The following is a 13,065-nucleotide window of genomic DNA, read 5'->3' on the forward strand; positions in this document are numbered from 1 at the left end:
TTCAGTGATGGGCTTAGTGATGCACTGAGATATTGCTTTCTTACAAGATTCCACAAAGTAAATATTCAATAATGTCTTCTAACTGAAAAACAACTCACATGTAAAAAGAACTGAAATGGGTGTATCCATGGAAACACAGCCAGAGGTGCAGTCAAGAATGCAAGTGTACGGAATATTTTTGTGAGCGAAAGTGAACAAAAGAATGAAGTGAATGAAAGATCAAAAGATGAATAAAATTCCAACTTCAAAACAGAAATCTGCCTGGCCAAACAAATTGTGTTACCATTGTGATGTAAATGCTAGACCGATGCAGATATAAAGGTGAAACTTGCAGAAAATGCAACATACAAAGAGCATGTCAAGCTCTTAATAGACTACACAAGGAAAATAAAAATTTTAAAAGATGAATTACTAACGTCAAGTTGAAGTTTCAAAGAGAACACTAATCTATATGCTGTTGATAAAAATCTGTTAGTACTGAGAGTGACACAGGACTGCATAGCATTGAAATTTAAAATGTGAAACCACAACAGATAAGCAATATAGCTTATGCCAGAAGTTAACGGCAAATTAATTAGAATGAAATTGGACTCTGGCTCAGCTGTTTCAGTCATTCTACAAAATGAGTTTGAAAGGCATTTCTAAGATTCCAAACTGAAGCCTACAGATATCCAACTAGGAAATCATACTGGAGAAAAAAAAACTCCTGTGGGAATGGCATTCCTAACAGTGAAATATAACAACCAACAAACCACATTGGTCCCGCATGTAGTAAAAACAGGAGAGCCAGCATTGTAGGTTTATGAGTGGCCAAGACAATTACAACTTGTTTGGAGATTTTTCCACCATTTACATGCCACAACCCTTGCAACAGAGTCAAAAGAACGCAAATTAAGAAAGGTACTGGATGAATCCAGAAGCTTTTTCCTGGGGATGAAATGGCTAACATGAGGGTCTTAGTTTTAAGGTGCTTGGAAGACGGTGCAAAGGGAATGTCAGGGGTAAGTTTTTCCACAAGGAGAGTGTGTGGAATGTACCACCAGTGATGATGGTGGAGGTGGATACAATAGGGTCTTTTAAGAGACTCTTACATAGGTACAAAATGTACATGGAGCTTAGAAAAATAGAAGGCTATGCAGTAGGGTAATTCTAGGCACCTTCTAGAGTAGGTCACATAGTTGGCACAACATTGTGGGCCAAAGGGCCTGTAATGTGCTGTAGATTTCTACATTCTATGCCACAAAGTTCAGGGTTGGCACTGGAAAACTTAAACATGTCAAGGGTAAAATTGTTTTAAATGAAAATATCACATCCAAGTTTCCCCATCAGGTTCCTTGTAGCATCTGTGATAAAGCAGCCAGTGAGCTCAATGGCATGGAGGCTAAATGAATTCTTTCTCATGTTGAGTGGAGCCCGAGGGCAAAACCAATGGTTCCAGTAGCCAAGAAGAATGGGTTTGTCAGGGTCTGTGGTGACTTTAATGCCACCATTAACCCAGAATTGACAGTAAATCAATATCTTTTGCCCAGGATAGAGGACATCTTTGCAAACCTTCCAGGAGGGAAACCCTTCAACAAAATGGACTTAGGTGAGGCCTAATTACAGATGGAGTTGGAAAAGTCTAAAGTATTTCTCACCATAAACACTCACAAAGCGCTTTATTGCTATAATAGGCTTATTTTTGGAGTAGTATCTGCACCTGCACTCTGGTAAAAAGCTATGGACCAGATACTACAAGGTTGCCTAGACAATCAGTGTTACCTGGATGACACAATTGTTACTGGTGAAGGTGACAAAGAGCATCTCCAAAATCTCATGACAGAGTTAAAAAGATTAGATTATGGGCTCAAAGCATGATGCAACAAGTGTAAATTCCTTAAACAAATCACTTACTTACATCTCTTACCTACATCACTTACCATTGAAGCACAAGCATTACACAAGTGTGCTGGGAAAATTCAAGTAGCAATGGCCAAGGCCAAAAAGGCATGTCACAGCTGTAGCCCATTTTAAAATTTGTCAATTACTCTAACAAATTCTTGCCAAACCTGGCGATTGCGCCCCATCCCCGAACTCATTACTACAGGAAAAAATGGCAATGGACAAAGCAGTGTGAGGTGGCTTTCCAGAAGGTAAAGGAAGTGGATTTATGTGAACTTCGCCTGTGATGCCTCATAGTTATGTTATGAGTGATGGAAGTGAACACCCAATAGCCTTTGCATCATGTTCCCTTACCGCTGCAGAGAAAAAGTACGGACACATTGACAGAGAGGCTTCAAGTCTGGTTTGAGGTGTAAAATGTTTCAACTAGTACTTACATGGGAGAGATTTTGCTCTCATCACTGATTATCAACCACTAGTATCCATTTTCAATCCCCAGAAGGGGATTCCACTAACAGTAGCTTCACGAATGCAGATGTGGGTAGTGGTTCTTGGAAGGACACAATTACAAGATGAAATTCAAGAGGACAGCTAATCATGGAAGTGATGATAGACTGTCCTGTTTACAGATGGAAAAGGAAATAACTGAAAAAAATACAGAAGAGAACACTCCTCTTGACATATTCTCCCTTATGCAAATCAATTGTCATGTTATAGCAGAGATGATCCAACATCTACATAGCAAACCAAAATGACTGGAACGTGCAGAAGAAATTCCAGTTCCCTCATTTTTTTCTTTACCAGTGCTGAGATGAATTTGTTCCTGTACATAGATACATTGTGTGTATGTATATATGAGTGACGTGTATTTAATGCTTCAATAATATGAGCAATATTGTGAACATATTGTTTGATTCAGCATTCTTTAAGGGTTATATTCACTATGGGTTAAATGTAAAAGTACATGAATGGCATACATCATTATACCACCATTTCATATTTGAGCACCTCACTAAAGTGCACACATTTTCCCAGGCTCTCTAGGAAAACAAGGAAAAAATGATTTTAGAGAAAAAAAAGCTACAAATATGTGGGGGGGGGGGTTTAAAAGACAGTAACACACACAAAATGCTGGAGGAACACAGCAGGTCAGGCAGCATCTATGGAAATGAATAAACAGCAGACATCTTGGGCTGAGACCCTTCTTCAGGGTGAAAGGAGAAGTCAGTTTCTTCAATGTAAAAGAAAACTAAACAAAAGAATGAGGTAACTAGAGAAGGGATGGCAAAACTATCACATTTTGGCTTATTGAAAGTACTTATATTTTCACACTGTTCATTACTAAAGCACTGGAGGTGAAGAATGATAGCTTTTTCAGGATTGGAAAACCACTAAAAAATAAACAAAAGGTAACTAAAGAAGCCCGGGGGGGGGGGGGTGGATGAAATAAGAAGGGAAGCTTGCCAACAATATCAAAGACGATACCAAATATTTTTCAGATATATAAAGAGTAAAACAGAGGTGAGAGTAGATCAATCACAAACAAGGGAAAAATCTGCAGATGCTAGAAAGCCAAGCAACACACACAAAATGATGGAGGAAAAGAGTACTGTCAACGTTTCAGACCAAGACCCTTCATTGAAAGTAAAAATAAGTATGCTGGAAAATGATGCTGCAGAGAGTGTAAAGGGGAGAAGGAATTGACGGACAAACAGAATAATTATTTTGCATCAATATTCACTGTGGGAGACACCAACAGTATGCCGGAAATTAGAGAGTGTCAGGGGACAGAAGTTGCTATTACTTGGGTGAAGGTGCTTGGGAAGCTGAAAGGTCTGAAGGTAGATAAGTCACCTGGACCAGATGGACTACACCCTGGGGTGTAATTTTACTTTAAATGACAATATCAAACCTGCCTCTACCACTTCCATTGGAAGCTTGTTCCACACAGCTACCACTCTGAGTAAAGAAATTCCCCCTCGTGTTACCCTTAAACTTTTGCCTCTTAACTCTCAACTCATGTCCTCTTGTTTGAATCTCCCTTACTCTCAATGGAAAAAAGCCTATCCATGTCAACTCTATCCATTCCCCCTGATAATTTTAAATACCTCTATCAAGTCCCCCCTCAACCTTCTACACTCCAAATAATAAAGACCTAACTTGTTCAACCTTTCCCTGTAACTTAGATGCTGAAACCCAGGTAACATTCTAGTAAATCTTCTCTGTACTCTCTATTTTGTTGACACCTTTCCTATAATTCCGTGACCAGAACTGTACACAATACTCCAAATTTGGCCTTCCCAATGCCTTGTACAATTTTAACATTACGTCCCAACTCCTATACCCAATGCTCTGATTTATAAAGGCCAACATACCAAAAGCTTTCTTCACCACCCTATCCACATGAGATTCCACCTTCAGGGAACTGTGCACCATTATTCCTAGATCACTCTGTTCTACTGCATTCTTCAATGCCCTACCATTTACCATGTATGTCCTATTTTGATTAGTCCTACCAAAATGTAGCTCCTCACACTTATCAGCATTAAACTCCCTCTGCCATCATTCAGCCCACTCTTCTAACTGGTCTAAATCTCTCTGCAAGCTTTGAAAACCTACTTCATTATCCACAACTCCACCTATCTTAGTATCATCTGCATACTTACTAATCCGATTTATCACCCCATCATCCAGATCATTAATGTATATGACAAACAACATTGGACCCAGTACAGATCCCTGAGGCACACCACTAATCACCGGCCTCCAACCAGACAAACAGTTATCGACCACTACTCTCTGGTAGCTCCCATCCAGCCACTGTTGAATCCATTTTACTACTTCAATATTAACACCTAAAGATTGAACCTTCCTAACTAACCTTCTGTGTGGAACCTTGTCAAAGGCCTTACTGAAGTCCATATAGACATCCACTGCTTTACCCTCATCAACTTTCCCAGTAACCTCTTCAAAAAATTCAATAAGATTTGTCAAACATGACCTTCCATGGACAAATCCATGTTGACTGTTCTTAATCAGACCCTGTCTATCCAGATAATTATATATACCATCTCTAAAAATACTTTCCATTAATTTACCCACCACTGATGTCAAACTTACAGGACAATAATTTCTAGGTTTACTCTTAGAACCCTTTTTAAACAATGGAACCACATGAGCAATACGCCACTCCTCCGGCACCATCCCCGTTTCTAATGACATTTGAACTATTTCTGTCAGAGCCCCTGCTATTTCTACACTAACTTCCCTCAAGGTCCTAAGGAATATCCTATCAGGACCCAGAGATTTACCCACTTTTATATTCCTTAAAAGCTCCTCTTTAATCGTCATAGTTTCCATAACTTCCCTACTTGTTTCCCTAACCTTACACAATTCAATATCCTTCTCCTTAGTGAATACCGAAGAAAAGAAATTGTTCAAAATCTCCCCCACCTCTTTTGGCTCCACACATAGCTGTCCACTCTGATTCTCTAAGGGACCAATTTTATCCCTCACTATCCTTTTGCTATTAATATAACTGTAGAAACCCTTTGGATTTATTTTCAATTTACTTGCCAAAGCAACCTTGTATCTTCTTTTAGCTTTTCTAATTTCTTTCTTAAGATTCTTTTTACATTCTTTATATTCCTCGAGCACCTCATTTACTCCATGCTGCCTATATTTATTGTAGATCTCTCTTTTTTTCCGAACCAAGTTTCCAATATCCCTTGAAAACCATGGCAGAAATCCCTATCAAATTCCTCCCACTACCTGAATTAAATCCCATAGTATTGTGCATGGTGCTGTCAAATTAATGTCTTTGCCAATTCTAGGCTGCACATTTCTATAGGTCAGGGTTGGGGAAGAAGAGAACAAGAGAATAATCAAAGTTGGTCTAACCTCTGCTTACAGAACATGCCTTCTAATCCAGCAAAGTCCAGGTAAACCTCTTCTATCCCTCTCTAAAGCCTCGACATCAGGTGGTCTCAGACAACCAGAACTGAATGAAATACCCCTGATGCAGCCTAACCAGACTTTTATAAAGTTGCAACAAAACTTTTGCTCTTAAACCCAATGCCTCAACTAATGAAGGCAAGAATGGCACGAGGTTTAATATTACTGGCATACATTGAAATTTTGTTGTTTTGCAGCAGCAGTACATTACAATACATAACAAAAAAAATTACAATAAGAAATATATATTAAAAGTCAAACAAGTAATGCAAAAAGAGAGCAAAAAAAGGTTAAAAAAAGTGTCGTATACATGGGTTCATTGTCCATTCAGAAATCTGATGGAGGAGGGTAAGAAACTGTTGAGTTTGTGTCTTCAGGCATCTGACCCTCCTCTTTGATGAGAATGAGAAGGTATATCCTGAGTGATAGGAGTCTTTAATGATAAATGCCACCTTTTTGAGGTATTGCCTTTTAAAAGTGTCCTTGACTCTGCAGAGGTAGTGCCTATGATGGAGCTGGCTGAGCTTACAACTTTCTGAAGCTTTTTCCAATCCTGTGGAGTCACCCCTCTAAACAAAACAATGATGCAACCAGTTAGAATACTCTACACAATATACCTGTACAAGTCTCCTCAAATTCCTAATGAAATATAGCTGCTGGCATGCCTCCTTTATAATTGCATCATTATGTTGGTCTCTGGATAAATTCTCAGAGATATTGACACCCAGCAACTTGAAACTGGTCTCCCTTTCCACTGCTGATCGTCGATGAGGACTGATGTATGTTCCCTCGGCTTCCATTTTCTGAAGTTCACAATCAATTCCCTAATGTTAAGTGCAAGGTTGCTGTTATGATACCACTCAACCAGCTGATCTCACTTCTCTATGCCTCCTCATCACCATCTGAAATTCTGCCAACAATAGTTGTGTCATTGGGAAATTTAGAGATGGCATTCAAGTTGTGCCGAGTAACATAATCCTGGATGTAGAGAGAGTAAAGCAGAGGGCTATGGGTGTTGATTGTCAACGAGGAGAAGCTATTTCTAATCTGCACTGACTGTGGTCTCCCGCTTAGGGAGTGAAGGATTTGGTTGCAGAGGGAGGTACAGAGGCCCAGGTTTTGGAGCTTGTTGATTAGTACTGGGGGTGGGGGGGGGGGTGTTGAATACTGAGCTGTAATCAATAAAAGCAGTGTGAAGTATGTACCCCTATTATCCAGGTGATCCAAGGCTGCGTAGAAAGCCAGTAAGAGTGCATCCACTGTACACCTATTGTGGAAATGGGCAAATTGCAACATGCCCAGGTCCTTCCTTAGGCATGAGTTCACTCTGGCAATGACCAACCACTCTAAGTATTTCATCACCATAGATGATAGTGCAACTGGGTGATAGTCATTGAGGCAGCTCACCCTGTGCTTCTTGGACTGGTATGATTGTTGCCCTTTTGAACCAGCTGGAAACTTCTGAATGCTGCAGTGACAGACTGAAGTCCTTGAACACTCCCTCCACTTGGTTGGCACAGGTTTTCAGTGCCCTATCAGGTATACATTCAAGGCCTGACACCTTGCAGTGATAAGCAGTGGATCTGAGAAGTCAACACCAATTTCAGCAATCAAATAACCAACACTTAATATTTGATACTTGAAGAATGTCCACTTGGCATTGCACTAAAAGCCCATCAACATTAGAAAATCCATCATATATCAAATGGTCAAATGAGAAAGCGAAAGGAAGGGGTGAAGTTAACAACCTATCTTCTGCCTAAATGGTCTGATACATCCTTCCCAAAATTTTTAATGAATTTGTCAAAAAAAATCACTTGTCACCTTCACATTAAAAAAATCTAAATCTTAATCTTCCTACTTCTCCTACAGTAGGACTTTTTCCTACTTAATTGGAAAATTACAGTAGAAATGCATCCAGTTTTTAAATATGTACATATTTATACTTAAGTTGTTTCTTGACATTATTAGCATATCAGGAATGCAAAGATGCAAGTAAAGCAGAAACTAGCATTCATAATCTGACATGTGTGCCAAAAAAATCACAACAGATGCATATTCTTCAAGTATAAAAAATAAAGTTTAAATCCTTCTTCATGCACATTAGCCAAGTGATACTATGACCACTAAATAAGAAATATCTTACTTTTTAAATGCAGTGCAAAAATACAATCAAAGAAATAAAAATTAGAACAGATTTGTATATTATTAACTACTTGTAATACCAGGGCCTAAAATTATTGCTTTGTACTTTATTAATAGTTTTTTTAAAATATTAAAACATCTTTAATCTGCAAAAAACACAAATACAACCAGAGAAAGCAAGAATAAAGGTTACTGGATAAGGAGACCTTCGTCTGGCAGATACACAGCACGCCCCTAAGGGAAGCTTCAGTGTTCAGGGAAGCACGGCTAACCAAAGTGGCATTTCCTAACAACTACACTTAGTGTCGCGCTGCTGTATAAACAGGATATCACAGAAAGAAGTATGTTTGCAAAACCACTAACAATGAGTTGTCCTGCATGCAAGAAAACTGGACATCTGAACAGGAGACAGGCAAGTTTTTGCTTTGTACTTTATTAATAGTAGTGAGCTTAATTTTGTACCTATTTTCAATTGACTTTCATACACTTTAGTTCTCAATGTTATTTGTTTACTTTTTATTGCTTGTATGATTTGTTCTTGTCTTTGATACTTTGGGTATTTGACAGCCTTCCATTTTAAATTAGTTTCTTTGTTTTGTGGCTGCCTGTAAGACGACGAATCTCAAGATTGTATATAGCAAACATACTTTGCACTTTGAACCTGTAAAATGGCTGATTAGGAATAGAGCCTTAAATAAGCCAGCAATTGACAGACATAAAAAGCAGAAATGTAATTGCATACATCACACTTTCTACCCAATTTCCTCGATCTTTATTCTGGATTTATAAAATTTCAGACTAAAGAACAGAATAATTATGAAATATCAGATTCACTGCCTACAAGAGACACTCAAAAATATAAGCCATCTGTGGAAGATAAAGTATTATACATCCACATTACTATTGAGACACACAATAAATGTGCTTTTGAATTAATCCAGTTATGCCAATAGTTTCTGCCTCAGGATTGCTCTTCACTGTACTATTCAATTAAAAGGAAACTCACAACTACAGCCTCATCTCAGGATCCCTCCCACTACTCAATTCTGTCCAATTATGAAAAAAGTTGTAAATTTTATGATCAAGGTGTCAGGAAACATCCCAAAATATCCTTAACAAGAATTAATTTCCAGCACTGTAAATTAACACAAAAGACTGTGGATGCTAGAACCTGAAGCATAAAGCAAATTGCTGGAGGAACTCAGCAGGACAGGCTGATGGTCTCAACCCAAAAGATCAATTGTTCACTTCCCTACACAGATGCTTCCAGACCCACTTCGTTCCTCCAACAGTTTTTTTTTAAAGAAAGACCCTTGACTATTACCAAAATTGTTTAAACTTTCTTGTTGGTGTGAATTATTTCAACTAAAGAACCATTCATTAAATTAAATCTGTCACACAAATCCTTCTTCCAGCCAACCTTAACATCAGATTACAACAAGGAATTATGACAAAGATGGGATTTGTGAGAGCGAAGTGCTGCACTACAACTTCAGGAATCAAATAATAGAAGTAACTATATTTACATTTCCCAAGATTGGTTTCCTGTTAAAAATGTTGCTCCATCTTAAGTGACTTTGGTCCCTCTTCATTTTTCGTCATAAGGAAACTGGATATACTGCAACCAAATATTTATCTTAAATAGAAGAGACATTAAAACCATAAACCTGTAATATGGGCTCTTAATGCAAAAGAAAGTCCTTGAAAAATGTTGCAAACCTATACAAGTATTAAAAATTACCTCATATGAAAGGCACATAATTGTAAATTAATTCAATACCTGAACTAATTAATGTGTGTTTTGAATGTCTCCTTCTAAGTATGTTTACGCTCGTCCCATTATCAACGAGGCAAACAAGCAGAATGCAAAATTAATTTAACATCAGGTTAAGGTTAAGTCGGAAGGGTCCAGTACGGTCTTAGAGTTCTCAGAGAGAACGTAGCCTTATTCTCTCCTTTTACTTAAAGTTATACATTGCCCAACCCAGAGTCAGTATATGTCAAATCATGAACCACGACCACGACTCACTGTCCACTACAAGTCAATGTCGTTCCTCGCCTGTTGCTTTGTCTTTTCTTGCCTACGTTGGCCTCAAGTGGCCCGAATTGAACATCCGAGGACAGTAAATCGCTCCACTCAAAGCTGACTTGTGAATCACAGTAATGGATCAGAGGAGGGGGCGGGGACGAGGTGGGGGGAACTGAGCCGACAATGGCTGGGGGAAAAGGGGGTTTAAATCGCATATCGGCCGTGCCCACTCCACACCATCCCAGTCCTTACCGTACTCGATGCCGCTGAAGAGAAAGAGTAGTCCGATAGCGACGTGAGTGAGCCTGCGCTTGGTGCAATGCTCCATTGCACTGCGGCCGGCCGGCCGGCCGCCTCCCTGTCTCCTGCGCGGCTGGGCCGCCCAGCCACGCCAGGCCAGGTCAGGTCAGGTAGTCAGCGACGGATCGGGGCTCGAGCTCTACCGGCCCGCCGCCGCCGCCGCTACCGCTGACGACTCTGCTCCGCGCCCGAGCGCGCCTCCTGGACGCGCGCACTGCGCCCCGTCGATTTCACCTTTAACGCGGTCAGCGCTGGGAAGTTCGGTGGGCGTCAACTGCAGACGTCGTCCTGCCAGGTGAGGTGGCTTCTCCCTACAGCAGCACCTCCATTGAAGCAGGGGAATGAGGAGCGCTGTCATCAGCTACCTCACTGGGCAGATAATTAGCGTTCGAAACGCTAAAAGGAGGGGGAGCTGCACTCTGCTATCTTCTGGAAGGTCAGGTGAATTGAGTTAGTTCAAAAGTTCAAGGTAAACTATTATCAAAGTACGTATATGTTACGTACATATACGTATCTGCTTTGAGATTCATTTGCTTCCAGGTATTTAAAGGGAAAATGAAATATAATAAAATTTACGAAAATTATTCATAAAGACAGGCGGTCGATATTCAAACGAAGACAAACTGTACAAATAAAAACAAAACTGATAACATGAGTTGTAAAGAGCCTTTTAAAGTAAGTTTGTAAGTCGTAGAATCGGTTTAGAATAGTGACAGGGGATTCCATAGTTAGGAGTAGACATGATATTCAATGGATGAGTAAGAGACGCATGGATAGCATATTGCCTTGCCTTGCAATATGCTATTGGAAAATGACAAAGAACTAATGAGGGCAAGGGCATGGAAGAACTCTAGCAGTATGCTGGATATTCAAGAGTGTCAGGGGGCAGAAGTGAGTGAAATTGCTGTTAGTAAGGAGAAGGTGCTTGGGAAGTTAAAGGTGGGTAAGACACTTGGACCAGATGGACTACACCCCAGAGTTTTGAAAGCAGTAGGTGAGGAGATTGTGAAGGCATTATTAATGACTTTTCAAGAATCACTAAATTCTGGCATGGTTCCAGAGGACTGAAAAATTGCAAATGTTACTCCACTCATTGAGAAGGGAGGGAGGCAGAAGAAAGGAAATTATAGGCCAGTTAGCCTAACCTCGGTGGTTGGGAAGCTGTTGGAGTCGATTATTAAGTATGAGGTCTTGGGGTACTTCCAGGCACATGATAAAATAGGCCAAAATCAGCTTTGTTTCCTTAAGGGAAAATCTTGCCTGTTGGAATCCTTTGAAGAAATAACAAGCCGGATAGACAAAGGAGAATCGGTGAGTGTTGTGTACTTGGATTTTCAGTAGGCCTTTGACAAGGTACCACACATGAAGCTGCTTAACAAGATAAGAGCACATGGTATTACAGGAAAGATTCAAACATGGATAGAATGTTGGCAGATTGGCAGGAGGCAAAGAGTGGGAATAAAGGGAGTCTTGGTGTTGGATCCATTTCTTTTTACATTATATGCCAATGATTTGGATTACAGAATTGATGGCTTTGTGGCCAAATTTGGAGATGATACTGAGACTTTATAAAGCACTGGTTAGGTCTTACTTGGGAGCAGATTTGGGCCCCTTATCTGAAAAAAGAGAATGTGCTGACATTGGAGAGGGTTCAAAGAAGGTTCACGAATGATTCCAGGAATGAAAGGGTTATCATATGAGGAATGTTTGATGACTCTGGACCTGTACTCGCTGAAATTTAAAATAGGGGGGAATCAAATGTCGAAAGGCATAGATAAGAGTGGATGTGGAGATTTTTTTTATAGTGGGGGAGCCTAGGACCAAAGGGCACAGCCTCAGAACAGAAGGATGTCCATTTAGAATGGAGGTGAAGAGTAATTTATTCAGCCAGAGGATGGTGAATCTGTGGAATTCATTGCCACAGGCAGCTGTGGAGGCGATGTTTTTGGGTGTATGCAAGGCGATGGTTGATAGGTTCTTGATTAGTCAGGGTGTGAAACATTAAGGGGAGAAAGCAAAAAGAGGTTGAGAGGGAAAATAGATCAGCCATGATGAGAAGGCAGAGCGGATTCAAATGGCCGAATGCTCCAATTCTGCTCCTACCTCTTATGGTCTTAAGGCATCTGTACCTCTTACCCGATGGTAGTAACGAAAAGCAGGCATGGTCCTGACGGTGAAGGTCTCTGACGATGGATGCTGGTTTCTTGCGGCAGTGCTCCTTTGAAATGTACTCACTGGTGGGAAGGCTTTGCCTGTAATGGACTAGGAGTATCTATCACTTTCTGTAGCCTTTTCCATTCCTGACATTGATGCAACCAGTTAGGATACCCTTCACTATGCTTCTATGACAATTTGTCAAGTTTTTGGTGACGTGCTAAATCCCGATGTCCTGTCAATGTTCAAATAATAAATAGGCACGTAAACCATTTACTACCATGCTGGGGTATTACTGGAGTTGTTTTTTTTTATTATTTACCAGGTTTTCCTCGTTAATACTGATGGCACCACTGAAATAACTTTGGGGCAAGCACCAGATAGCGTGGAGTCAGGAGGCATGCAGAAATTTCAAAATTTCTTAGTCTTTTCCAATATTGAAGCATCATGGAAATTAAAAATATAGAAAATATTAGTAAATAGTAAATTAGGAATAGTAATAGTAAATAGGAAGTTCCTCTCTAAGATCATCATTTTATACACTTTCGTTAAATCACTCCTACCTTCTACTCCAATGAAATTAATCTGTTTATCAAAGAGGT

General features: G+C 39.9%; 1 protein-coding gene across 3 annotated transcripts in view; it reads right to left on the reverse strand.

The window, feature by feature from the left end:
* LOC140725550 (major facilitator superfamily domain-containing protein 8-like) overlaps window positions 1-10,748 on the reverse strand; it is an 86,807-nt gene extending 76,059 nt beyond the window's left edge. Inside the window, exon 1 of one of the 3 annotated variants that reach the window (XM_073041155.1) lies at window positions 10,262-10,748. In XM_073041155.1, the coding sequence (XP_072897256.1) occupies window positions 10,262-10,337 (76 nt within the window). In that variant the 5' untranslated portion in view covers window positions 10,338-10,748. Of the gene's footprint in view, window positions 1-9,506; window positions 9,604-10,261 lie in introns of those variants that run through there. The other 2 variants (XM_073041156.1, XM_073041157.1) reach the window with 2 other exon arrangements.
* Between the last annotated feature and the right edge of the window lie 2,317 nt (window positions 10,749-13,065).

The sequence above is a fragment of the Hemitrygon akajei genome, chromosome 3 (genome assembly GCF_048418815.1).
Source record: "Hemitrygon akajei chromosome 3, sHemAka1.3, whole genome shotgun sequence".
Classification (NCBI taxonomy): domain Eukaryota; kingdom Metazoa; phylum Chordata; class Chondrichthyes; order Myliobatiformes; family Dasyatidae; genus Hemitrygon; species Hemitrygon akajei.